At 40.7% G+C, this 25039-nt stretch overlaps 1 protein-coding gene across 1 annotated transcript in view; it reads right to left on the reverse strand.

Annotated features, from left to right (window-relative positions):
* The window catches only part of ROBO2 (roundabout guidance receptor 2), an 803551-nt gene that overhangs the window by 273984 nt on the left and 504528 nt on the right, over nucleotides 1-25039 (reverse strand). The window contains exons 4-5 of the mRNA XM_078658968.1: nucleotides 14337-14457; nucleotides 6995-7133 (exon numbers count right to left, since the gene is read on the reverse strand). Of these exons, the coding sequence (XP_078515094.1) occupies nucleotides 6995-7133; nucleotides 14337-14457 (260 nt within the window). The remainder of the gene's footprint in view (nucleotides 1-6994; nucleotides 7134-14336; nucleotides 14458-25039) is intronic.

The following is a 25039-nucleotide window of genomic DNA, read 5'->3' on the forward strand; positions in this document are numbered from 1 at the left end:
AGAATTTCAGACGACTGCTGAATAATTCCTTTTCTACTGCTATCCACCACAACCTTTTTCCTACATGCAACTACCATCACTGCGCAGTCCTACTGACAAGCTTCACATCAGCCCAACCACACACCCAATTTAGAACTCCATCTTTTATGCAGGATCCCTGCATGGCCCCTACCCTTTCAGCCTTCATCTGCACCACATACTCTAGAACCTTAAACAGTTTTCTATTGCTTCATAGCTAGGCTTGTGCAATACAGAACACACTTCTATTCTTGCTCTCAAATGGTCATAAAATCAGAGTATACTAGTATAATTGTAAAGATTGTGTGTGAAGATCGAAAAGTGGTAGATTTTCTCCAGAAAATGATTGATTTCATTTATTCTATGTGAAGTATTCATATGTTGTACATCTGACAGCAGTATCATGGGAAACTTATACCAAACAGGAATGGTTCCATGGATAAGTCAACGTGGATCGCATAGCAAAATGGTTGATAATCACAACACCTTTTTAAAATTATTTAGCTGCTCCTACTGTTTATATTGTTGAAAAAATGTTGTCTTTAATTTTCACTGCTATATTGAGAGTTATGAGCAAATGCTACATAAAATACAAATTATACATCTTTCAACTGCTATGGGAATCACCCATGTTAAAGGTAGTACACTCTATAACTGGTGTGGTAGCCTATTCTAATTCGCACTCAGACTATTCATCTTGTCAGAATGTGTCTGCAAGTGAAACTTGCACTTCAAGGTTGCAATTCTATTAAGGATGTCATTACAGAGAAAAGCCAGATGTTTGAGGCTCGAGTGCACACACAAGCAGTGCATACTGACGATTGTGGATTGATTTCAAGGTAACTGAAGAGATGAGCTAACCCAGAGTCACATTCTGCTGGAGAGCAGCCAGTTCTGACTTCTACTGGGTAAAGGATTCAAATACTTATTATAATGTGTCATAAATTTCAACTTGTAATTGAACATCTCTTCAATAACCCATAGGAGAAAAAATCATACTCTGTAATTACAAGCTGTGCAGCTGCCCTCTTATGTTTGGCTCAGAATTTTAAAAGCACAAATTCGCTGCACAAACTCTATTCCTATTTAATTAAAATTAAAGCCAAGGATATGTCATATACCTCTTTCAAACACACAAGCGTGTGCGTGCACACACGCACACACACACTTACTTGAAAAATAGACTTTACATAGTATTTATAATTCTTATTTTAAATCATATCTCATCTGTTTAAGGATCACTAAAAATCTGTGGTAAAATATGCAGCATACTACAAATGAGCATGTTAAACACTGGTAGTACAAAAGCTATTTCAGTTACACCGCAGACCTAAAATTGAAGACTGAAAGGGTTGAGGCATTTTGTACCTTTCTGTTCTAAGTAAAGATCCCTTGGTTTAAATATATTTTGCAGTTGCTGTGGTCACTGGACAGAACACTTTACATTTTCAGTGCACAACTCAGCATCCAGCTGTTAAAAGTATCTTGGCATTTTTATACATGTCTATTTTTATCTACAACAATAATGTAATTACTGACTGTTCAAACTTGATTTTGGTCTAGAATTCAAAGGCATAAGAATGCATAATATTCTGGTACATGCCACTCACACATAGACCAGGTCTTTCTTTAGTTGGGTATCAATTGTGATTTCCTCTCTGTTGACACAGTTGGGATAGTAGTGCAATAACAGCTTTGAACGTAAATGTAGATTTAAAATCACAATGATAGAAGGCCCACAGATTGGTGATCTGTTGAATAGATGTTTATTCAGACAGAGATAGGGTGCCTAAAAATGTGTTGAAGGTTGAGACACTAAATGCCTATGGAATGATAAAGGTATTGAGTTGAATTATGCGGAATACTTAAAATAAAAGAATACAAAATAAAAATTGTTATGTTAATTATGGATCCATGGTGCTGATTCACAAACAGTGCATGTTCGCAGATAATCGGGTAAATGCTGTTACCTCCAATGCCTTTCATATCCATAGGCTGATCAAGAGGATCTTACCTTTCATTCAAGCGAACTTGCAAAAAAACAGTAGTTACGTCTCTGGTATTGTCCAAGATCGATTACTGCAGTACGTTTTAGCTCAATGCTCACCAGTACAAACTCAATAAGTCACTGCCCGCTTACTCCTGAAGATTTCAAAATACTAATCTACCGCCAAGTCTATGACGAAGCTTCATTGGCTCTCGGTCAGACAGAGGGTTCTTTTTAACACCTTCAGTGCTCATGACGAGCTCAGCTCGTCATGAGGCACAGTGGCGCTGTGCTCATGATGAGCTTAGCTCATCATGACTGCTGCTGCGCGCCCACGCGGGGATAATTCCCCTGCTGTGCTGGGCGTTCCATTAAGCGAGCATGGTCATGACAAGCTCAGCTCGTCATGAGTACAGCGCCACCGTGCTGCATGACGAGCCGAGCTCGTCACAAGCACCGTGCGCGGCCCCCCTTCCCCTGCATCGCGGGGGAATTAGCCCCGCGGCGAAGGGGTTAGAGCACTCTGTACTGCATACAAAGCACTGCACGATCAAGGTCCTGACCTCAGAAGGAAGAGATTTATCTGGTATATGCCAGCTATTTCATTATGTTCTGCCTCTGCCAAATTGGTGGTAGTGCTTAGTTTTAAACGTGCTACCTGGGGTGGAAGAGGCTTTGTGTCGAGAGCAATACAACCCTGGAATGCTCTCCCTCTCTACATTAAAGCCATGGCAAATCTTTTGGTTTTTAGAAGAGCCGGGAAGACATGGTAGTTTTCCTCAAATTAGTTTTTCTATATAATGTAGGACATCCTAGTGCTATTTTCAGTTAGCACCAAGACACCCCAGGGCATTAGAGTGATCTAGAAGTATAAGTAACATAACAATCACTTGCACTAGTGCAAAGCAGATGTGAGCAAGCAATGTGAATAAAGCTTTTATTTTTATATGTTTCAAGGGGTTTGCCCATTTATGATAGAAAGGAGAACGATTATTAAACAAAATTTCTTTGGTGGCGCTTATACCTAACTTCTACTATTCTTCTCTAATTCTGAAAATTCAAATAAAATAGGTTTCTAATGAACCCCTTCGGTGCTGATAACGGCTCCCGGCCGTCATGCGTCACGGTGGGCGTGTGCTGATGACGGCCGGGAGCCGTCATGACCACGCCCGCGATCGGAATGTCCAGCACCGGCGCGGAAATCCAGCCGCGGCCAAGGTGTTAAAACAAACCTTAGCTTTGTTTCGAAACAGGGTCGATAATATGGAATGAGATGAAAAAAAATAGCAAACTAGAAGGATAATCAATAGCTTCCTGAAATCTTTAGACATATTATAGAAAGTGCAACAGGATTTAAATGGGTGTGTGCACTCCCTTTCTGCACCCTGTGGCACATTGGTATTAGAGGAGGGGCAGCAGAGGTATGATGGGCCACTTATTTAATACGGAACACACACACAGATTGTAAGTACTGCATGCAAAACCAAAAGGGCATGCCCACATTTGCATGTTGGCTTTGTTCCTGCAGCCTATTACAGACTTGTGCACAGCTACAAAGAAACTATTGGGAGACATATGTTATGTTATGTTATGTTGTCTTGTAAAGCGCATGGCTACCCCAGCAATGGGGCGTCCCAGCGCTGTAGACCACTGGGGAACCCGTCCTGGCTTTCCCTGTGAGATGATCCCTGCTGGGTATCTCCAAGGTGAAACCAGGCATCCCCGGTGTATGTGGGGGGGCCGTTGTGGAGATGAGGCAAGCTAATGCCCAGAGTTGCCGAGTGTGATCCCTGGTTAGAGTAGGCACCGAAGCGAGAATTATCGAGTCCGCTGACCCTGGTCCACAAACCTGCCGCGTCGGGAATTGAACCCTGGTCCCGGGCGGTCCTCTGCTTCCGGGTCTGCCGCCTCTAACCAGTGAGCCACACCACTCCACATACTGACTATGCATCGAATAGAGGTGGCACTTTGTCAATGACTCAAGACACCATTTGGAAAGGGGGAAACTGAGTCCCAAATAACTCCCAATATCACCCTGCAGTTGGGTGCAGTCACTCACATCACCTACCTGCAGGAGGATCACTAGTCTGCTTTGAAACTGAGGCTGTGTTGCTTCCTGCACATTGTAAGGCAGACCAGAAGCTTCAGAAAGCAGGTCCACCCTTCATTAATGTGCTGTTCCCTGTGCACCTGCAAGCTCATAATTGCACTTGTAGGACACACTCATTGCAATAGGTGCACTGTCCTGTTCCACACCCAATACAACCAGTTACAGGTGTTATGTGATAGAAACTGTAGACGTGTGCTCTACATGCAGTACAAGCCATGGTCCTCCTACTCCTGAACGTCAAAAGCAGGGTGTGCTTTAATTGACTACAGTTAATTTTGTCTTATACAAATGTTTTTCAAGGGCCGGTGCAGCCACAGAGATATCAGGGGTTCACTCAGGTGCCTATAGCATAGCAGTTGTTTAGATAGCTAAGGGTTGTATCAAGAACAGATTGCAGAGTTGTAGAACATGGTGTACACCTGGACAATCATCATTAATTCACGCATGGCATACTTGTACACCAGTTTTCATGCAACGTCACTCTCTAAAACATATCAATTTAACTGTGAGTTAATGTATCTGTGGTGGATTGCTCCGCATGGAAACAAAGAGAGGTAATCATTGCTCTCTCTTTTTGAGTTTGCCTTACTGCAGAGCATGCATTATTAAGCTAAAGGCATTTCCAATCAAGAAAAGTGCAATTGCAAAAAAACAGGAGCGCCACTGGGGTCTGCATGAATGCACTACTTCATGACACAGCCTCTGTGTCCAATAGAGCTACTGCTGTCCACCTCTGACTTCATCCATACACTAACATTTTGGGCAGTAGTGCATGAGCTGTGGGCTGCACAGACCAGATACGGAGGGGCTAGCAGCAACTACTCTAAGTGGTCTATTCACAATGGTATTTTTGAGAACATAAGTTAGTGCTTCTGTAGTACTCTTTTATTTACTCTTACATGCTTTTATGAATTATACACAAACCTCTAATTTTACAAGTTCAAATAAAAAAAACTGTGCTCTCTTTGTGCATTTCCTAATAGAGAGATGGGCATTTCAGGTCGAATTCACAGAGGCATATAAGAGTACCTAAAAGAGTAGTGATAAAGTTTGAATTCCTATACTCCTAAATGGTTGTGTGAGTTGGCTCCCATGGTTCTAAGCAGTGACGTCTGCCGCTTTACCACTTATTCAAGAAGCCCCAGTTCTTTTGAGGTAGGAAATGTGCAGTGGTCAGCAGGGGCATATCTTCAGGGGGGATTTGGGGTGATACTCCCTTTCAGTCGGGTATGGTGAGATGTCTGTCGGATTTCACAATTAATGTTTCCATGCACACAGACAAAAGCGCACACACTCTCTCTCCCTCTCTGTTCTGAAAGCATTCAGAAATGTCGGCTACTTTACAAAATATTGTGTTTCTCTCACTTACTACCCCTACCAATTCACAGTCATATCCCTATTCACTGCCCCTTTAGTTCCTCTTTGGCACCCTGCTTGTCTTATACAGTATTTTAACATTATATTCAGGCAGGATTGTTGTAAAATCTGAAGCTCATGCCACAACCAGTTATACTGTGCAAGCTATGCTCTAGGCAGTCAGTGTGATTTATTTAAAAATAGGCACAGCTCGCTTTCGCACCTTTACATTGTGCTCATGAGACCGCTTCTAAACTCATCCTTCGCTAAACATGAATATCCTTAACTTGTTCTTTTTCTAGAGCAATACCAGTGGTGGCTGGTTGAATTTAAAAGTGGTGAGGCACCTCTCTTGTATGCTTTTAACATGCAGAAGCGTTTCATTTTAGTTCACCAGTTTATATCAGTATATTGAGAGGCATTTATTAACAGTTTTAATAAATGCCTCTCTATAAACTGAGGTACTAAAGGGTAATGTGCCTGCATGTTAAAGCATACCAGAGAGCATCTTTAAATGTGTCAGTTTTGGATGTGGATAAAACTGAAAATATTTGCTGTCATGAATATATTATTTTTGCTGGGGAAAGTAAAGTTCCACTTACCAAGCATCTCGCAAAACATGTGTATATTGTGCAATGGTGCAGGGGGGCCTCAGCCTGGCTTTCCTGCAAATGATGACCCCAGGCCAGCTGGCAACTGCAGAGAGAGGGAGCTGAGGCTGCGAAGTTTCGCTGTTCAAGCAGTCACCTTCACAGGTGAGAGAAGCAGCTTCAACTCAACGAAACAAAGCATAAGTTCTTCATTCCTCAACTATATAAATACCATTTACAACAGGTCCACTCCTTCATTCCCAGCCTCAACAAGCTACTAGGCTGCTCCACCAACATGATGCCTGAGCACCACCCACTCCTACATTTAAACCATAGGCCAGTCATTTACTTCCATTGAGTTCTGCTGACTTCACCATGGGCCACAGAAATCATGCCCTAGGGCAGACTTAAGGCAGATCTTGCGAAACAGGTCATGCCCACCACTTTTGATGTCACTGCACCAGCTTCAGCCTTGAGGGCGATTTAAATGTCACCTGGCACATGAGCAATACCACCCACTTCATCTTACCTGAACCTTCCTGATAAGAGAAGACAATTTTGACTGGCTAACTGCAAACACTCTGCAGCCACTAGCGTTAAGTTGCTTATTGTGCTCCTTCTCCCACCTCCAGTGTGAATGGCAGGTAAACACTCTCATTGCTACTTAACACCAGCCGCCCCAGAGCAACACAATACATACCTGAATGGCGGATATAATCATATGATCCCTTGCTTGTGAAGAAGATTTTTAAGCTGCAGTGATAACCCTTCTCTAAACAAGAAAGTTGAGTTTCTCCAATAAAAAAACACTCTAGAGCAACACAATGAATGCACACAACACAACGTAGTTTGTTGAATTTAGCATAAATCACCACGTTTAAACACATATTTCAACAATTTAACGAAAGACAAATGTTAGGTGAACTTTCTTACCGCCCTCTAGGCAAATCAGTGTCATCCTTTCTCCATCGCACAGTTGGCTGAGGGTCCCCCTGGACTTGACACCTAAATTCCACTGCCTCCTCCTCAAGAACGACCTGGTTAATTGGTCTCCTGAGAAACGTGGGACGTTCTGAAAAAAATAAGGACCATGAACCTATTGATCAGATACAACTGTATGCTGTACAGAGGACAAAACAACTCAGAACCATAATGTCTATGATCAGACCTACACCATTGTCTCAGTTACCTCATTACAAAATGAATCAAACGGAGCTGGTGACTATTTTCACCATATTAGTAATTGTGCGCATGCCATGTATATAGAGAACAGTTTGTAATATGTTTTGCGAATAACACATTTCTATGATTCAAATTGTGTCCAGGTGTTGAAGTGTGAGGCTTGCATTAAAGAGTCACACTGTTAAGTCAGGGGACCTGAGCTCCAACTAATTAAAGAGCTGCATCAATTTAAACTGTGAAGGGGGATTATCCAAGCCATGCAAATAATAGACCCCTGTTGCTTGTGCACCTACAGCATGTTGCAGATATAGTTACCTGGGTCAAAGTTGCCTTTGGTGGATGCCTCAACTTTCCACCACCTCTGAGTTGGTGCAGTTATTTATTGAACGCCTGTAGGTTTTCCTTGAAAAGAAAAACTGAGCAAACCAGAGACTCACGAGAGACCTCCCCTACTCCAGAAGAGGACCACACAGGCTCTGCTAGCAGCGAAGTACGGAGCAGTGGTTTGAAAAAACAGTTCATGATTCATTGCCTCTGTGCCTGCACTAAATCTCTAGGGAACATCAAGTGCTGGAGAGAGCTCTTTTTATGCAATGCACCTCCGCTAATGCAAGGCCTGACTTGTGAGTGGTCATTTTTTTTTCTAATTGTCCCAGGTATTCTTTACCTGGTACTGGAGACAGGAATCTGCTTCATTATTAAAGTCTCATATAACTCTAGCCTTGTGTTGGTTAGCAGGGCCAGACTGGGAACCCAATGCCCCGGGAGGCTGGAACCACTTGCTTGTTGCTTTTGTTACTCGGGGGGTGATATTGCAGCACTGCTGCAAAAATGGCCCCATTAACAAAATTTGCTGCCACCGTGGAAGTAAACTGCCCCCACCCTTCCAGCCTTGCAGGGAAAAGCTCGATGCCCGGTACGGCCAGTCCGGCCCTGTAGGTTAGTGGTGAGTATCAGTCACTCTTCATTCTGTTCAACCAGTTCTACTTCTGAATGCATCGTAGCACTATTGTCAAGGAAGAACCTCTTATAACAAGGAGGCATTTCAAAACAGTCAGAGAAAGCCATCTTTAATTAGTCTGATATGAGAGGTACTCCTGGAAGCTATGTGGTAGGAGAAAAGATTACTATAGTTATTTGTCAGTCGTAAGCAACTGATTGGAATAATTGTTGTCTTCAATTATCAATCGTACAACAAAACAGGGGAAGTCAGGACAGATTTAAAAAAACAAATCCAACATTTTCTCCGAATGCTGTCACCATGGAAAAACATAATAAGCATAAATGTACTTTTATGGGAAAAAAATTGAAATCGCACTGAAAAGTAAGACCAAAACATGTTTGAAACTATAGGGATGATGGTAATTATATGTGCACCACAAACAAGCCACTACAAGTAACAGAAGAAACATATTCCCAATGTTTTTGCACAGTCCAATTGCTAATTACAGAACTGCAGTGTGATCAGACAGCCTACTGCTGCTAGTGTTAACATATTTTCGACAGGATTAACTGGATTTCAATCACCTGTATAATTTGTTTTCAATGCTAATCTCTCAGGAGACAGAAAGCATGCTCCAAGTTCATGCAACACAAAGCTGTCTGATAACACAAAGCTGCCTAATTCAACTTAAACTTCTTTGGAAAAAATGCCTTTCAGCATGTGAAAACATTGACGTTTTTGATGACTTATTGTTGAGTAACTCTGCTCTTTTTATTATCATGGAAAATGTGTTTTTATAGTACTTTAGTGTCAATACGCGAGTGACAGGGAGATAAAAAGAAATCCAGAGGAAGAAGGAAAGCTTTTTGTAGGTGATGTATTGTTTCTTACTTAAAGTCCAAACTTTATGCTCATGCTGTGTTCTGTTTGGGGGTCTTTATGCACTTAAATGAATCTGTGGTGCTCATGTGTTTCTGTGAATAGGCTCGTTATTTGTACCCCTGTGCAAGACACATTGATAAAATGAGCATGTGAGCATGACTCAAGCCTGACTAAATGGCCTCAAAATAGGCATTTGTGTTCTATTTAAAACACACATTTATATTGGGGTCCTGGCAGATGGACACTCAGTATTGGACAGCACATATTTTTCAATTTACAGCAAATATCACATCAATTATAGGTTCCTGTAAAAAACTGAGTTATTCGAAGTGAAGGATGTGAGTCCTTCCCAAGCAATAGGTCTGCAAGTTTCTCTTTACTGGGAACCAACTTCCTCATTATAGAACTTGGCTCTCTCAGAGAAGCAAAGCAGAGCCGCCCAAAGCCTACTCGGGTTAGGTGGTGTGGTTCTATAATCCCAGCTTGCTGGTACACAACAAGACTCAACGAATCATTGCCCAGTGAGTGTTTTTACTCATAAAGAGAAAAAATACTTTTACTACACACACACCCTGCTAAATACCATACATTAATTTACGAATATATACAATGTGGTAGATGGAAATGTAATTGGTGGCACCCTCATACCACTGTACACCCCTAGCATATCCTGCAGCCTATAACCACAATACTCCCCCATAGATGATGCAAAATCACACCACATGGGGGAGTCAATAAAAATAAGACTGGCCAATTGTCTTTGTTACTGCATCAGTAAAAGCTGCAACATGTTTTAATTGACCACAGCAATACAACTGAAATCAATATGGACTGTATCCACATGCAATATATGTCGTAAACCACCATGGAATTCTATGGGGTTAATACAAACATTCAGTACTTTTCATTATATTGTGAACCTTCCATTGTTAACCATTACCACTGTCAATAAAGTACTGAACTGGATAACATGCCTCCCAGAGTCTTACTTTTCTTTTCACCAAGCTGCAACTGCTGCTCTACGACCCACCTATGGAGTTCCCTACACCATCAAGTCCATATGCAAAAGCTTTAAAATTAAGCAAAACCTCCCTTGGGGTCAGGGTTATAATGCCATAGGAGACTTAGAGGTACAAAAGGGGGTGGAAAAGGGGGTATAGGAGACATCTCCAGGAGGCTACTGCTCTTCCTGCAGCCCCACAAACACATTAAGAAACCTCTGGTGGTGCCCCTTCTCTTCTCGGGGCACCACAGAAGCCAATGATCTCTCTGAATTTAGGAAGACACCCTGAGGATTCTGGCGTGCTCCTTTCCCTCAAGGAGGGAATATATTATTAGCAGCTTTTGCAGCAGGGATTACTTTTTGGTTCAATACCAAGCAGGTTTACATTGTGCATCTGATTTTTGTTTGTGCTTTTGTGGTCCCACCTGAGGCACCCACACGTTGTTGTGGGTCACTGGGCCTATACGGAACTCCCTGGCCCCCCTGGCTACAGTTGCCCCCCTGCACCCAGCCTTCTTCAGTTGGCCTGGTACCTGTCAGCATTCATTTCTGCTCCCACTTCTGCTGGAGTTTGCCATCTCTCTTAAGTCCTACAGGAAGAAAGGAGCAGTGCAGCTGCCACTGCCCGCACTACCTCTAGACAGAGAGGAAACAGTTCTACAAGACCCCGAAACACTGGCACAGGGTAAAGGTGACAAGCCCAGCCACATGTGCTCAGTCCTGGGAACAAGGTCCTATGGAAATATTGTTAATGCCCTAGCCCCAGGGAGAAGGGGCAACCAGGGAATATGTAATGTTCTTGCGAGTGGATCCCAAGAACCCCTATCCATTTAAGTTTAACTCAACCAGGATGCGACTGGGGTTTGGCCTTTCCTTGAGGAAGATTCAGAAATTAGGCAAAGCACCATGCGCTTTGTACTCTGCCTGGTCCCTCATAAAACCAACCTACTTCTTTGATTTCTCCTGCCCCATTTGGCCAATTCCCATATGAAAGGTGTTGTTTCATTCTTGGTGGCAGGCTTAAACCACCAGGTGCATTTTCTTTAGGCCTTCTAGCCTCTACAGGGCACTTTTTGTGAGCTTAATTTGTGTTGTTCCCTGCTGCAGACTGACCTTCTGCCTATGCTCCAGGCGCTCTTTCTGGGAAACATCAATGGCCCAAAGTAGCTAACTGGAAGAACACATTCCCTGCTCAACTCCCCAGGTCCAACAATCTTATGACTTCTTACGGGCCATCCGTGTGTCTGTGGCATATAAGGCCAGTCCACAGATGTCCCAGAGGAACCAATCATGGCCACCCCCAGCAGATCCATTCCCCCAACTATTCCCCAAGGGTCATTAGGGGGCAGGCCTGGCTGCCGATATATTTTGAACCACTTTATATACAGAAGGAAGGGTTTTACACATGCTTGTCTGAGGAAAATAGTTCTAAAATAGATATAGGAATGTAAAGATAATTGAAGTATGTAATTGGGACATATCAAAATCAGGGTGCTTTAAAGATACTGGAAATGAAGCATAAACAAACATTTCTTATTACAACTAAAATCACAAACCAGGATGATTTTGATTGTACCACAATAGAGACTGTTATATAAGGTAGAAACATTTCAAATAACCTAAACATTGTTATACATTTTTAAAGCTAAACATGTGAAAATATGTATTTTAGACATATGATGAATCTTCTGTTGACGTTTTAATCATCTGTCTGAAATATGTTAGAAGAAACTTGCTTGTCTATAGCGGTCGCCAGCACATAAAAAGTATGTCGATCAATAGTCTCTACTTTTCCTTAGTGGATTCACTGATTACTGATGGACTATTAATTTCAAAATATTAGAAATGGTCTTTAATGATGCAGAGCTTTACGTGCTGGCTACTAATTCATATTTCAAATATCAAAGTTTCATCAAAAGTCTTCAGCAAGGTTGTGGAAACCTTGATAACTATACAAGGGCCCTCTACAAAATGTCCTTCTCATTCACAGCAACATTTACTAACCTGATATACTGAGTGTAAGTCCATAAGACCACTGAGGCAGAAAGAAAATATAAAAGTATAGGTGGATGTGAGAAGTTGGAGATAAAGTAAAATGCTGTTTGAAGCCCTTCTTTGTTTCCTTGAAAGTAGGTGAACCATGATTAGTTTATGAAGCTGTAGAGTACTTTGCTGTACATCATCAGCTTTGCTTCATTCTATTGGACATGTGCACAATCTGTGGCAACAGAAGCATTTGGTGTTCTTGTTTACTAACCTAAGAGGTAAGTAATTTTGTACACATTTGACATGAAGTCAATAAAGTAGCATAAGTGAAACGATGTGCCTTTTAATCCACACGTTGCATCAAATGAAGTGACTCGCCTTACCCTTTGACCTGAATGATAGGCAACTGTATATTTTTAAACAATCCTTTTTGAAAAGAAGAGGCATAAACATGTTCATAAGTAGTGACTTAGAACATGGAATCACCTATTGCAGTGAGTTAGAAAACATCACACGGAAGTCAAAGGTAGAATCAAAGGAAAGGCACTTTAACTACATCTACATTACTTAAAGGCTTCATTAAAAACTTGACAGGAGCCGAAAATCTATTAATTTGCCCAATTTCACTAAGGGGTAGAAACTGGCTCGCTTGCTTGCCATTTAAGTATCACACATCAGTTCAGTATAAATAGGTGTAACATTAATGTTATCTTTTTCCTAAAAAGGCATATGTCTTTCAGTTTTCAATTTCTGTATTAGTTTGTTCGCCAGTCAGTTACTATTAGAATCTATCCATTCAGTTCAAGGCTGAAACATGAAACACGTGGCATTTATCTAATAAGTCAATCATCAAGTGCAGGTAATAACAGGGTGTGACCTGCGTTTATAGTAGTTGCACAAGAGATGGCTATTTACGAATATATAGATGTAGTATATCTGCATATTCTAAAAGTAAAAAAATATCCACTTTTGATCAAAATATAAAATAAACAAACAATAGTATATAGCCTACATTTTTATAAACAGATGCATGCTCTCACTAATTTACTAGATAAAAAGGGCATTTTCACCTGGAAAGTGGGGTTTCCCACGAGATGGAATTCAAAAACTGTTAGCAACATGAAGTTATTTTTCATTTATAAATATGGTAGCATTTCAATTTCTAAGGATAACAACACATAGTTTATCATTGTAATGCAGAGCTACGGGGTTTTCTTTAATGTCATGCAGCTATCCAGATATGCTTGTAACTGTAGCTGTTTTGATACTTAGTCTGCTTGTATTCTTACAGCACAGTATGGCAACATGTCCATAAAATAGCACTACAGCTTGAAATCCGTTTCTTCTGTAGTTGTATCCCTATTGATTTTCCCTTGTCTATCCATGACCTTTCATCTGGAGTCTACAGCAGCATCGCTAATGGTGGATGCAAGCGACACAACTGAACAGTCTCCCACAGTAAGGTTTCCTAATGTCGGCTATTATCCAGTTACCCACTTCATGGCTTCTGGCAGGAGTTCACTTAGCTAACCTCCCTCTATATTTATTCTCCCTTGGGGGCAAATGATCTTTATGACTTGTTGCTAGCTTGTTACTGTGCATCAAAGTTTGGGGACCTGTAGGGATGTTCAGTAATTGACTATATTCTACTCTAGAGTATCAAGATTGAAAGTAAGATTCTTTCATCTGCACTAACTACCTGCCACATCTCTGCAAGTTTGAAATGGCAGTTGAACACATTTTATTTTTGAAACATATTTGAGATGAATGCAAATGCTAACATGAAAGTGTTTTTCACCTTTCTTCTTGAATATTTCCTTTCTTGCAGATAAATAATATTTTGCAGTCATATGTTTTGCAGGATGACAGTAGACACTTAACGTGCCACTTAGCTATACTCAACAAAAACTGTCCAAACGAAAATTTGAAAGAATGTTTAAATTCTAATTTTGTAATGCAGCACTTAGTACACGCTCTGTTTAAATAAAGTTACCATTGGCAAATGCACTCATCTTCACAGCGTCCTTATTTTTAAGACACATTATTTTCTATCAATGTAACTGAGTAACAATTGCATCATGAAACTGTTTTGTGAGAAAATAAATGATTGAGTCCCAACTAAAAATTCCCTACATTAAGAGCAAGTCAATCATTTCATTAATTGCTTGGCGTTTATGGAGTGACGCCTATAATCCTTGCAAAAATATGCCATTCACTAAGAACTAAGTACATGGTAACTAATCTTTCTTCAAAGGAAAATGTAAGGACAGAAGCAGTACCGAAAACTGTCAACTCCGCAGGATCGCTGTCTCTTTCTCCGACCATATTGGTTCCGACACAAGTATACATTCCAGCATCACTCTTTCTGGTATTGGAGATCATAAGTTTTCCACTGCGTATCTGAAATATATAAAAAAAAACTACTTCAAAACATTTGAACTTTTAGACGATAACAATGCTATTTTACTTTTGAACAACTGTGCAATAGGGTAGTTGGCAGCAGCTATGATATACATATTTAGGAATGTATTTACAATCTTGACTATAATGTTAGAGGACCCAAAATAGAATATTTACATTTTAAGCGAAAGGAGGGGCATTTAATGGTACAGCCAGCCTGGTAGATGGGCAATCTCACTTCTTTTACCAGTTTGACATAATTTTTATTAATTAAAAACAAAATAATGTGCAGATTGGATCATCTTTCATTCAGTGTACATTATCATAAATGTTGTTATAGTTGTGTGGGAGGACACAATGGAGTCAACTTGATATCTCCTAATTAAAAAAAAAGAGATTCCAGGTTAATCTTTCATAGCTAATTAATGAAATTGAGATTGATTAATACTTAATTATGTATGTTCAGAAAGATGCAGAATAAATTATAAAAGCCCTATAATTCCATTCTAAGTGCATGAACGGGGCTCTAATGGTGTGTCCAGTTACATGGAACCTGTTTCTAAAGTGAAATTCCCACTACATCTAGATCCCAATTCTGCCATTGAAGAAGCTCCAAGAGTATCCTTGAATAATGTCTCGAAAAGTATCAACAGAAAACTGATGTGACTGGCAGGGAGACTCTGTCAAAGTAAGTAGATTGTCTTTGGATACTGTGAGAAATTGAGTTGTTGTTCGGGGTTGTCATGTTCGTCAGCTGACAGACTTCTATTAGCAGCCTTGGAGCGAGGAGAAAATCCACAAGTCCAGGTTTTGACTGTTCTGGTCCGCCAAAAGTATAGGTGACCCCTTCTGGTAGCCATGATGCCGCAGAGAAGGGAACCTTTAAGCACATAGTGCCATCCAGAAGGAGGCCTGAAGAGGAAAAACCCAGAAGGGAAAATATCTTTGATGGCGAATGGAAACTCCCAGAAGACTGATGAGGACTGGTACTGATGGTAGAAGATCAGGACTGCAGCAACACTCAGAAGGCGCAGACAAGGCTAGTGGAACACCAAGAACCAGGAGAATAGAAAGGTTCAGAAGGGAAACAACAGCAGCAAGAATCACCAGCAGGAGTGAGGAGACACCAGCAGGAGCGAGGAGACACCAGCAAAAGTGAAGAGACCCCAGCAAAAGTGAAGAGACCCCAGCAGAAGCAAAGATACACCAGCAGGAGCGAAGATACAACAGCAGGAGCGAAGATACAACAGCAGGAGCGAGGAGTGTTGCAATGCATGAAGAAAACGAGTTCTGCTTCTTACATACGCAAAACATGGGAAGTGACATAGAGGAAGAAGCGATGCTGCCACGATAGATTGGGAAATCCTGACAGGAATATATGATACAGCCTCCATGATGGATTGGTTAAATAAAGCCTATGCCCACGAATTCTAGGAAGAAGAAACTACAAAGAAGAAGAATATGGTCCCTAAGGAGAGAAATGTATCCAGTCCACCTGAGGCAAAGAATGGCCTTCCGCAGCCTCTTGCAGGGCTTCCTAAACTGAAGGTAAGTGCTACGATATCCTGCTGGATAACACGGGATGCCAGGGAGGCAGTGGAGTGAGCCGTGGGTCGCAGAATGACCTGTTGCATGACAATGAGAAAGCAGCAACCACAATCCTTGTCAGGGTGAGACACAAGCCAACCCTAAATTAACTTGTGTTCAACCTTCTGGCTGGGCACAAAGCAATTGGGCTTAACTTAGAGGCAACGTGCAAAATATTTGTGCAACACTTCAAACCCTAATTAAGTGAAAACACCACACAACAAACATTGGTAATGCATCGGTTTCACCTATGTTATGAAAGAAGTACTGTTTTTATCAATTATCGTCCGAGTGAAGGAAAGAGCTCCCTGACAAATAACACGGGAGTGGAGAGGATGTGGTGCAGTGACCAGAGCTGCTGACTCCAGAGTCGGAGATCCCAGTTCAAGTCTCAGTGGCATCAACATCCTGTGATTCTAAGCAAATCACTTAATCTCCTAGGTGATAAATTGTTAAATGATTATGCTGCACGAGTAAAAAGCGAAAAGAGGCAAAATTGCAAGAAAAAATAGTTTCACCAAAGTGGATGTTAATGGTATTTCGGCACCGGGAAACTGATAAAAAAAGCAGTGGAGGAACAAACATTGGTAAATGCAGGAAAATATGTTACAGCCAAATTGAGCAAAAGTAAGAAGCACACAGAAACCAATGAGAAGCCAGGAAAGAGAGGAGGCAGGATCAAAGTCCCTTTTAAGTTTATATTAAAAACAATTGATTTCTCAATCACAGAACAAGCGCTGTGCAAACAAAACCTAAAAAGGATCCCACACCATGTTATTAAAATAGAACTTTCTTTCTTACATAAAACAAGACCAAAACAACAAATATCCAATTAGTACAACTGGAAATATTCATGTTTTTAAGATTTTAGTCAAAAGAGTGCCAAAACTTTCAAAGCACCAACTGTGGATATCTGGTCATGCCGGACCGGGAATAAGTCACTAATTCAGGCCTATCGTGATGGAGCATGGGATGGCTACAGGGACCCAGTTAGGCCCATTGATCAAAGTATCATAAATCCTAGATTGCAGAGCATTGCGAGGGTTCGCGTCAAAGATGTGTTGCGTAACTGAAGCGATGCGTCGGTTCCAAGATGCTGCAATGAGAGGTTCTGCATCAAAGATCCAGTCAATGGGGCCTACGATGAGAAGTTCGGCGTCTAGGATGCACCGTGCAGTTGAGGCAATGCGTTAGTTCCCAGGAGATGCAATGCAGAGTTCATTGTCAATGCCAAGGCAGCTGTCGAAAGGTGATGCGATGGCCTGCCCCAAAGATACGGTGCAGCGGTGGTTCCGATGGGGCTACGAATGTGATGCAGGTCTTTGGAACTGGATCCAATCCATACAGCAGCGGCGTTGCGTCTGTTCTTCTCAGCCATTCCTTCTGGATCCACAGAGGCTGGCAGAGCACCTTAAGCCCACTTCCAAGGTTCAAGGACTGGGGTGGCACCAGTTGGCAGGATAGATCGCATATGGCAGAGTCCAGGTACAGGTGCAAGCTTGTTTGAAGTCTGTTGTGTCCCTGAGGTCAGCCAACTAGCCCTTGGAGTCACTCTGGGTTCTGAGTTAAAGAGATGCAAGTCCAGTCCTCACCCAGTCAAGAAGGCAGCAGGTCAGCACAGCAGGGCATCAGTCTTTCAGAGCAGTAGTCCAACAGAATGGAAATCCTTTCTGGAGTGCAGCAGTCCATCTTTATGGCAGAGCATCCACAGGTCCAGATGTGTACAGAAAAGTTGGTGTATGAGGTCCAGTATTTATACCCAGTTTATACCCAGTTGAGTCTTTGAAGTGGGAAGAAGTTTCTAGAAGCATACCTTTGAAATTCACAGGTACCCTGCCTTCCTGGCCATGGCTCCAACCTAAATACAGGGTTTTTGCAGCCCTTCGCGTGGTGCCAGAACACAGTCTATTCAAGTGTAAGTTGGGTTGGGTCCAGCTCCTCTCTCTCATCCTGCCAGTGATGGCCCATCCAGTCATACCTAAGCTCCCAATTGTGTGCAGCTGTCTAGGAGGCATACACAAAGCCTGCCAACTACACCTAGTCATGCAACCCAGAGAGAGGCTGCAGGCACCAAATGGCTAAGGCAGGAAAATGTCAGCTATCTAAAAGTCAAGAAACTGTGATAAACTCAGTCTGTAATTATTCAATAAACATCTTTTGATGAGATATTTAATTAACTTAATCTGGTTTTCATTTATAACTTTTTCATATTTTTATTCCTTTTTCAAACACTTTACCATATCATTAAGACACAATTCTGTGTCAGGCCCATTATTTACAAACCAAGCTAAATAAACTCTAACTTACTAAAAATCAAGTATTGCAAAGGAAATGTAAATCAAATACAGTGTCTACTATGGGAAGAGTAAATGAATTTGGTGCTTGGGACATAGTTCACAAATATTGTAGCATATTGTATTAGTGCGGTGCTCAAAAGAGAAGGGATGTTATTCCTACATCCCTAACCCAGAGGTAAACTACCTGAGAACAGGTCTAATAGCACATGCAATGATATATAAACACAAATAAGAGTCATCCAATCTCCCTATGTTCTCCAATCTTTGTTTAAAATAATAAATGTATTTGATTTAATTGCGAACTGGTCTCCTAGCACACGCAATGATACAAAAACACAAATAAGTGTCATCCAATTGTCCTTTTGTTCTCTAATCTTTTCTTTAATTGGATTCGGATTCCTCTGCCAGACAACATCTGTTTCGTCAATGGGTCTGTCACCCTACGACTTCCTTAGGGCTGTACTCCACATTGTCGCTCTTAAGTTAAGTCAGCATGTGCGTCCACCTCGTGTTCAAGTTAGAGGTCTTGAATACTCTGGCCCGTACACTAGTGCAGGCAATAAATAGTGCTATACTCCTGTATGCCTATGCCGAAGATTGTACAACACTGCCATTTCCTTTAAAATAAACAAATGTATATGACTTGACGACTTAACCTAAGAGCGAGACTTTCTTCTGTGTGAGTAGATCATTAACGGTTGGTGGCTCCTTCTTATTTCTGTGAAAAATAATAGTTTAAGGTGTTGGCCAAGTGTATTTGATCCAATTTTAATTTTTCTATGATGTTGTTCGTATAAATACTTGTTGAGACATGCGCTAATCCCTTTAATTCTCATCAACAGTTTTCTGCCTTAAAAAGCTAATTGCAATTGTTTTTCTGATCTCCAAAAGGCGTCCTTGAGAGCTTCTTCGTATGTGCTGTTTTTGCAGACAATGCATGACCGCTTATAAATAAGCTTTGGTTACAATGTTGCAAGATCAGTGCACTGATCAAGAAAAACAAACATTGTTCTGTGAAGGTCTATGATTCATAACCAGTGAGACTCAAGTTTATTGCCTTATTCTAGAGAAAATAGTTGCAAATAAGCACAAAGTCACAATGTACCAAACAGACAGGTGTGAAGCGTACTGCTGAAATTGGCCCACACGTACCTTAGCAACAATGTAACTTTAATATCTATTGTTGATTTGTGGCTTTCTATACATTGTAAACAGACTGTTATATATTAACAAAATTATAGCCACTCCATCATACAGTCACAGGGCCATGTAGCCAGGTGAGAACAGCGCATGCAAGCAGCTCTCAAGGATGCAGTATGGTGAGCAGCAAACAATCGCAATTAGCTTTTTAAGGCAGAAAACTGTAGATGAAAATTAAATAGATTAGTGTGAGTCTCAACAAGTACTTATACGAGCAACACCAAAGAAAAAGAATAATTGGATTAAATACACTTGGATAGCACCTTATACAATTATCTTTCACAGAAATAACAAGGAGGCACCAACTGTACCATGATCTGCTCACAAAGCAAAAAGCATTGAGCGATATTTGCTAACAACACAACAGAAATAAGCCCAAGGAGAGTTGAAAAGGAATCAGCTCTCCAAAATTCAAAGTAATTACAGTCCAGATACAGTAATAAAACAAACTGATATTCACTTTATTTATCATTACACAGAACCAACCAGTCAGGGTTCTGATGAAAACCCTAAACTAACTGTGAGGTTAAAAATGCATTGACGACTTAACCAGGGGTGTTGCTACAACTAATGTGAGAACCTAATGTAGCAACCTTGCAAGAGACATTGGCAGCCTACGCTAACAGAGTGTTTTCATTACCCCATGGGACATTTAAAATTAGAGGTCAACCATAAGATTATTGATAGAGACCTCAACATTTTAAAACCATAAGACTGGTGTAAGCTTTATTTTGAAATGTTAAAAGTTTGACACTGTTTGATACATGTTTAAAATAACGAATGTATTTAATTTATGTTTCTTTTGCAATACTTGATTTCAGTAAATGATAGGTTTACTTAGATTGGGCTGTGAATAATGGGCCTGACACAGAAATGTTGTCGGAATTATATGGCAAACTGTTTGTAAAATGCATATTAATATGAAAACGTCTTAATTGAAAATCAGATTAAGTTACTTAAATTACTTGATCTCGTCAAAAGGTGTTTATTGAATAATTACAGCCTGTGTTTATGTCAGTTTCTTGCTTATTACAGCAGCTCAACCCAGCTGATTAAAGGGCCCAACCCCCTAGTACGTGAGCTTTCTAAAAGTGGCATTTGCAAAACTGTCATTTAAAATCCAACTTCACCATAATTTAGTATTTTTCATTACAATTCCAGAGACACCAAAAATGTACTGGTTTCCTGTTCCCATCCGGAAATTACACCTATAAATGTCATAAGGTAACCCCAATGTTAGCTCATGGGAGAGATAGGTCTTGTAGTATTTTTCACTACCAGGACATATAAAACTTAAAAGTACATGTGCTACTTTTCAAATACATTTCACCCTGCAATTTGGGCTGTCCAGGGCCTACCCGAGGAGTGACTTGTATGTATTAAAAAGGAAGGTTTGGGCCTGGCAAAAGGTTTACTTTTTACAAATGCGAGGCTAGAGGGACTCTAGTCTCATCCCTTGATTGGCACACACATTATCGATGTTTCTTTGGTAGAAGAAAACTACTTCCATTCAATGTTCGTTGTAATTCATTCCGTTTATTTAGTAGTATTTTTATAGAATTAATTCAACTTTCTTCATAATCATAGTCAACTTAATAATCAGGCACTGTCATTTTTAACGTATCCAATGCATTTCGAGCATTGATGGCATGCTCTTCATCAGGGAATTGACACTAGGAACAATGATATAGACAAATATTAATGTAAGTAATAATTATTTTGTAACATAACAATTCAAAAACAACTTGCTGACATGCAGTGAAAAATTCTAATGTGGGGTCATGCTTTGCTTTCAAACGTTGGGGTGTGGAAAAATTCACAACATGCGTGATATGTGCTGGGGTGAAAAACGAGGGGTTGAAAAGGGTTCAATTGTTCGCTTACATGCCCTTCGTTGGCTGGTTATCCTAGGGATCTAAACAAACGGATAAACAAAAAAGGATCTGTCAATGCCTGTAGGCACGACGATACTCCGTTGTGCATTTCGGTGTAGATGCTGAGAATGGTGAACACTAACCTGAAAGGTAACGGGTAGAAGAAGGCTGTCCGGGACTCATCTCCGAGAAACGCCGGTGGAAGCAGTGGCTTCCCGCGTTTACTAAATTCAAAAGGTAGGGTACCACGTGGTATGTCCCATGTGACGGAAATGGTAGAAAGACTATGAGAATCGTCTATGAGATTCTGGGTGGAAATCAAAATCCTGGATGCTTCGTGTTATATATGAAAATTCAAATAACCTCTATCCAATGGTGGGGGTTGGGAGTTTAGGTGTTTAAAAAATAAAAAATAAAAAATGATTGTTTAAAAGTTTATGGGTCCTGGGATCGAACTGGGCTGTTGGTGGTTGTGGAGTACATCGTGTGCAAGTCGTGTAGCTGTAATGGAAGTGGGACTAAGGCAAGTTTGCGGGGTATGTAGTGTCATGGTGATAGGGACATACACAATGACAGCAAGATCAGCATAAAGAGCAAATCGTTCACAAATAACAAGAAAATTCGATTCTCTCATTAATCCCCATCGGATTTTGGGTAGATAATTTGTGGATCCAGTAGTTCTCACGCCTTAAAAGGAATTTGTTGTTGTCTCTCCCTTCTTGTTTAAGTACAGTCTCAAGGATAATGAACTTCATTTGAGAGACATTATGTTGTTTTTCTGTGAAATGTGCAGAAAGAGCTGACTTCAAGTTTTTGAGTCTGATATTGGACTTATGTTCGGTTGTTGCAGTGCCCGCAATTTAGACAAGGTTTGGTTCCTTGTCTAAATTGCGGGCACTGCAACAACGTCATCAGGGGCAACATCGTGAATCATCCAAGTCGAGGTAATCCCATCAAACTCAAAGTGAATGCAACCTGCGACACCAGCAACTTGATATACGGGATAAAATGTCCTTGTGGGAAGATGTATGTTGGTAAAACTGAGCGACGTATCAAGATACGTCTCACCGAACATAAGTCCAATATCAGACTCAAAAACTTGAAGTCAGCTCTTTCTGCACATTTCACAGAAAAACAACATAATATCTCTCAAATGAAGTTCATTATCCTTGAGACTGTACTTAAACAAGAAGGGAGAGACAACAACAAATTCCTTTTAAGGCGTGAGAACTACTGGATCCACAAATTATCTACCCAAAATCCGATGGGGATTAATGAGAGAATCGAATTTTCTTGTTATTTGTGAACGATTTGCTCTTTATGCTGATCTTGCTGTCATTGTGTATGTCCCTATCACCATGACACTACATACCCCAATTTACTTGCCTTAGTCCCACTTCCATTACAGCTACACGACTTGCACACGATGTACTCCACAACCACCAACAGCCCAGTTCGATCCCAGGACCCATAAACTTTTAAACAATCATTTTTTATTTTTTAAACACCTAAACTCCCAACCCCCACCATTGGATAGAGGTTATTTGAATTTTCATATATAACACGAAGCATCCAGGATTTTGATTTCCACCCAGAATCTCATAGACGATTCTCATAGTCTTTCTACCATTTCCGTCACATGGGACATACCACGTGGTACCCTACCTTTTGAATTTAGTAAACGCTGGAAGCCACTGCTTCCACCGGCGTTTCTCGGAGATGAGTCCCGGACAGCCTTCTTCTACCCGTTACCTTTCAGGTTAGTGTTCACCATTCTCAGCATCTACACCGAAATGCACAACGGAGTATCGTCGTGCCTACAGGCATTGACAGATCCTTTTTTGTTTATCCGTTTGTTTAGATCCCTAGGATAACCAGCCAACGAAGGGCATGTAAGCGAACAATTGAACCCTTTTCAACCCCTCGTTTTTCACCCCAGCACATATCACGCATGTTGTGAATTTTTCCACACCCCAACGTTTGAAAGCAAAGCATGACCCCACATTAGAATTTTTCACTGCATGTCAGCAAGTTGTTTTTGAATTGTTATGTTACAAAATAATTATTACTTACATTAATATTTGTCTATATCATTGTTCCTAGTGTAAATTCCCTGATGAAGAGCATGCCATCAATGCTCGAAATGCATTGGATACGTTAAAAATGACAGTGCCTGATTATTAAGTTGACTATGATTATGAAGAAAGTTGAATTAATTCTATAAAAATACTACTAAATAAACGGAATGAATTACAACGAACATTGAATGGAAGTAGTTTTCTTCTACCAAAGAAACATCGATAATGTGTGTGCCAATCAAGGGATGAGACTAGAGTCCCTCTAGCCTCGCATTTGTAAATATTGAATCTGACGTCGCAGGACCCTCGACGCCTCCGTGTTGAGCACCACCAAATCAATTGATACTGGTTAACCCTTGAATGATTAACCTTACACAAAAAATATGGCTGTGCATCTACCCAAATAATCAAAAGGTTTACTTTGTCAGGTCGAAATGGCAGTTTAAACTGAACACACACAGGCTGAAATGGCAGGCCTGAGATATGCTTAAAGTGCTACTTAAGTGGGTGGCACAATCAGTGCTACAGGCCCACTCATAACATTTAATTTACAGGCCATGTGCACAGTCACTGCCACTTTACTAGGGACTTACAAGTAAATTAAATGTCACTTGGGTATAAGCCAATCTAACATGTTTTAGGGATAGAGTAAAAGCATTTTAGCACTGGTTAGCAGTTGTAAAGTGCAGAAAGTCATAAGGCCAGGAAAAATAAAGGGGGAAAACACACCAAGGATGCCACGTCTAGCACTTTGCAAAGGTGATGGAGCAAAAGGATACCCTTAATTTGCAACGCTTCTGCTACTGTATGTAGAATGTCAGGTCCCGCATTTGAAAGTGAAAGTTGAGAAATTGAAGTGGAAATAAGGACGGGGAACCCAGAAAGCTAACATAGCTAATGAATTGATGAAATATATAGTTTCAAAAAAATGTAATTAAATATCATTCAAGCAAGCACTATATAAAGGCGTTGTATATTGCCAGGTCAAGCCTGAAACACATGGCATTCATAAAATAATGTAATTAAAACAGAAACATTATCCATAAATTAATTCAAGCAGCAGATCCAGATGATAAATAGTGTCTTAGTTCCTCACACCTGAAGGGTCGCTGTTTAGCTTTGCATGGGGGCCTGAATATATCCTGCTTTTTAATTGGATGAACACGGGCAAGAGAGACTAGGCAGTAATAATTGACCTAGTTTGTTATGCCATTGAATCAGTGAATCCCTTCATAACTACAGTGTGACAAGAGTCCAATACCGATAATGATGGGACCTCTTTTTGTGGCTGTATGTGCAGTAAGATCAGACTTATGCTAGAATAGGTTAACTGGTTTTCAAACTCCCAATATACTAGGATGGGAGTTTTTATTAATAATATCTCATATTTCATTTTAAAATAAATTCTCCAGTACCAGAGACTGTCAATTCTTAGATGCCTTTACCAAGCATTAGGATGTCTGCCATGGACTTCAAAACTTGAGATGAGTTGACAATTTCCTACCAATCTTTTCAGCAAACCATGAAGAGTATTCCATTTTAGGAA

The sequence above is a fragment of the Lissotriton helveticus genome, chromosome 8 (assembly GCF_964261635.1).
Source record: "Lissotriton helveticus chromosome 8, aLisHel1.1, whole genome shotgun sequence".
NCBI lineage: Eukaryota > Metazoa > Chordata > Amphibia > Caudata > Salamandridae > Lissotriton > Lissotriton helveticus.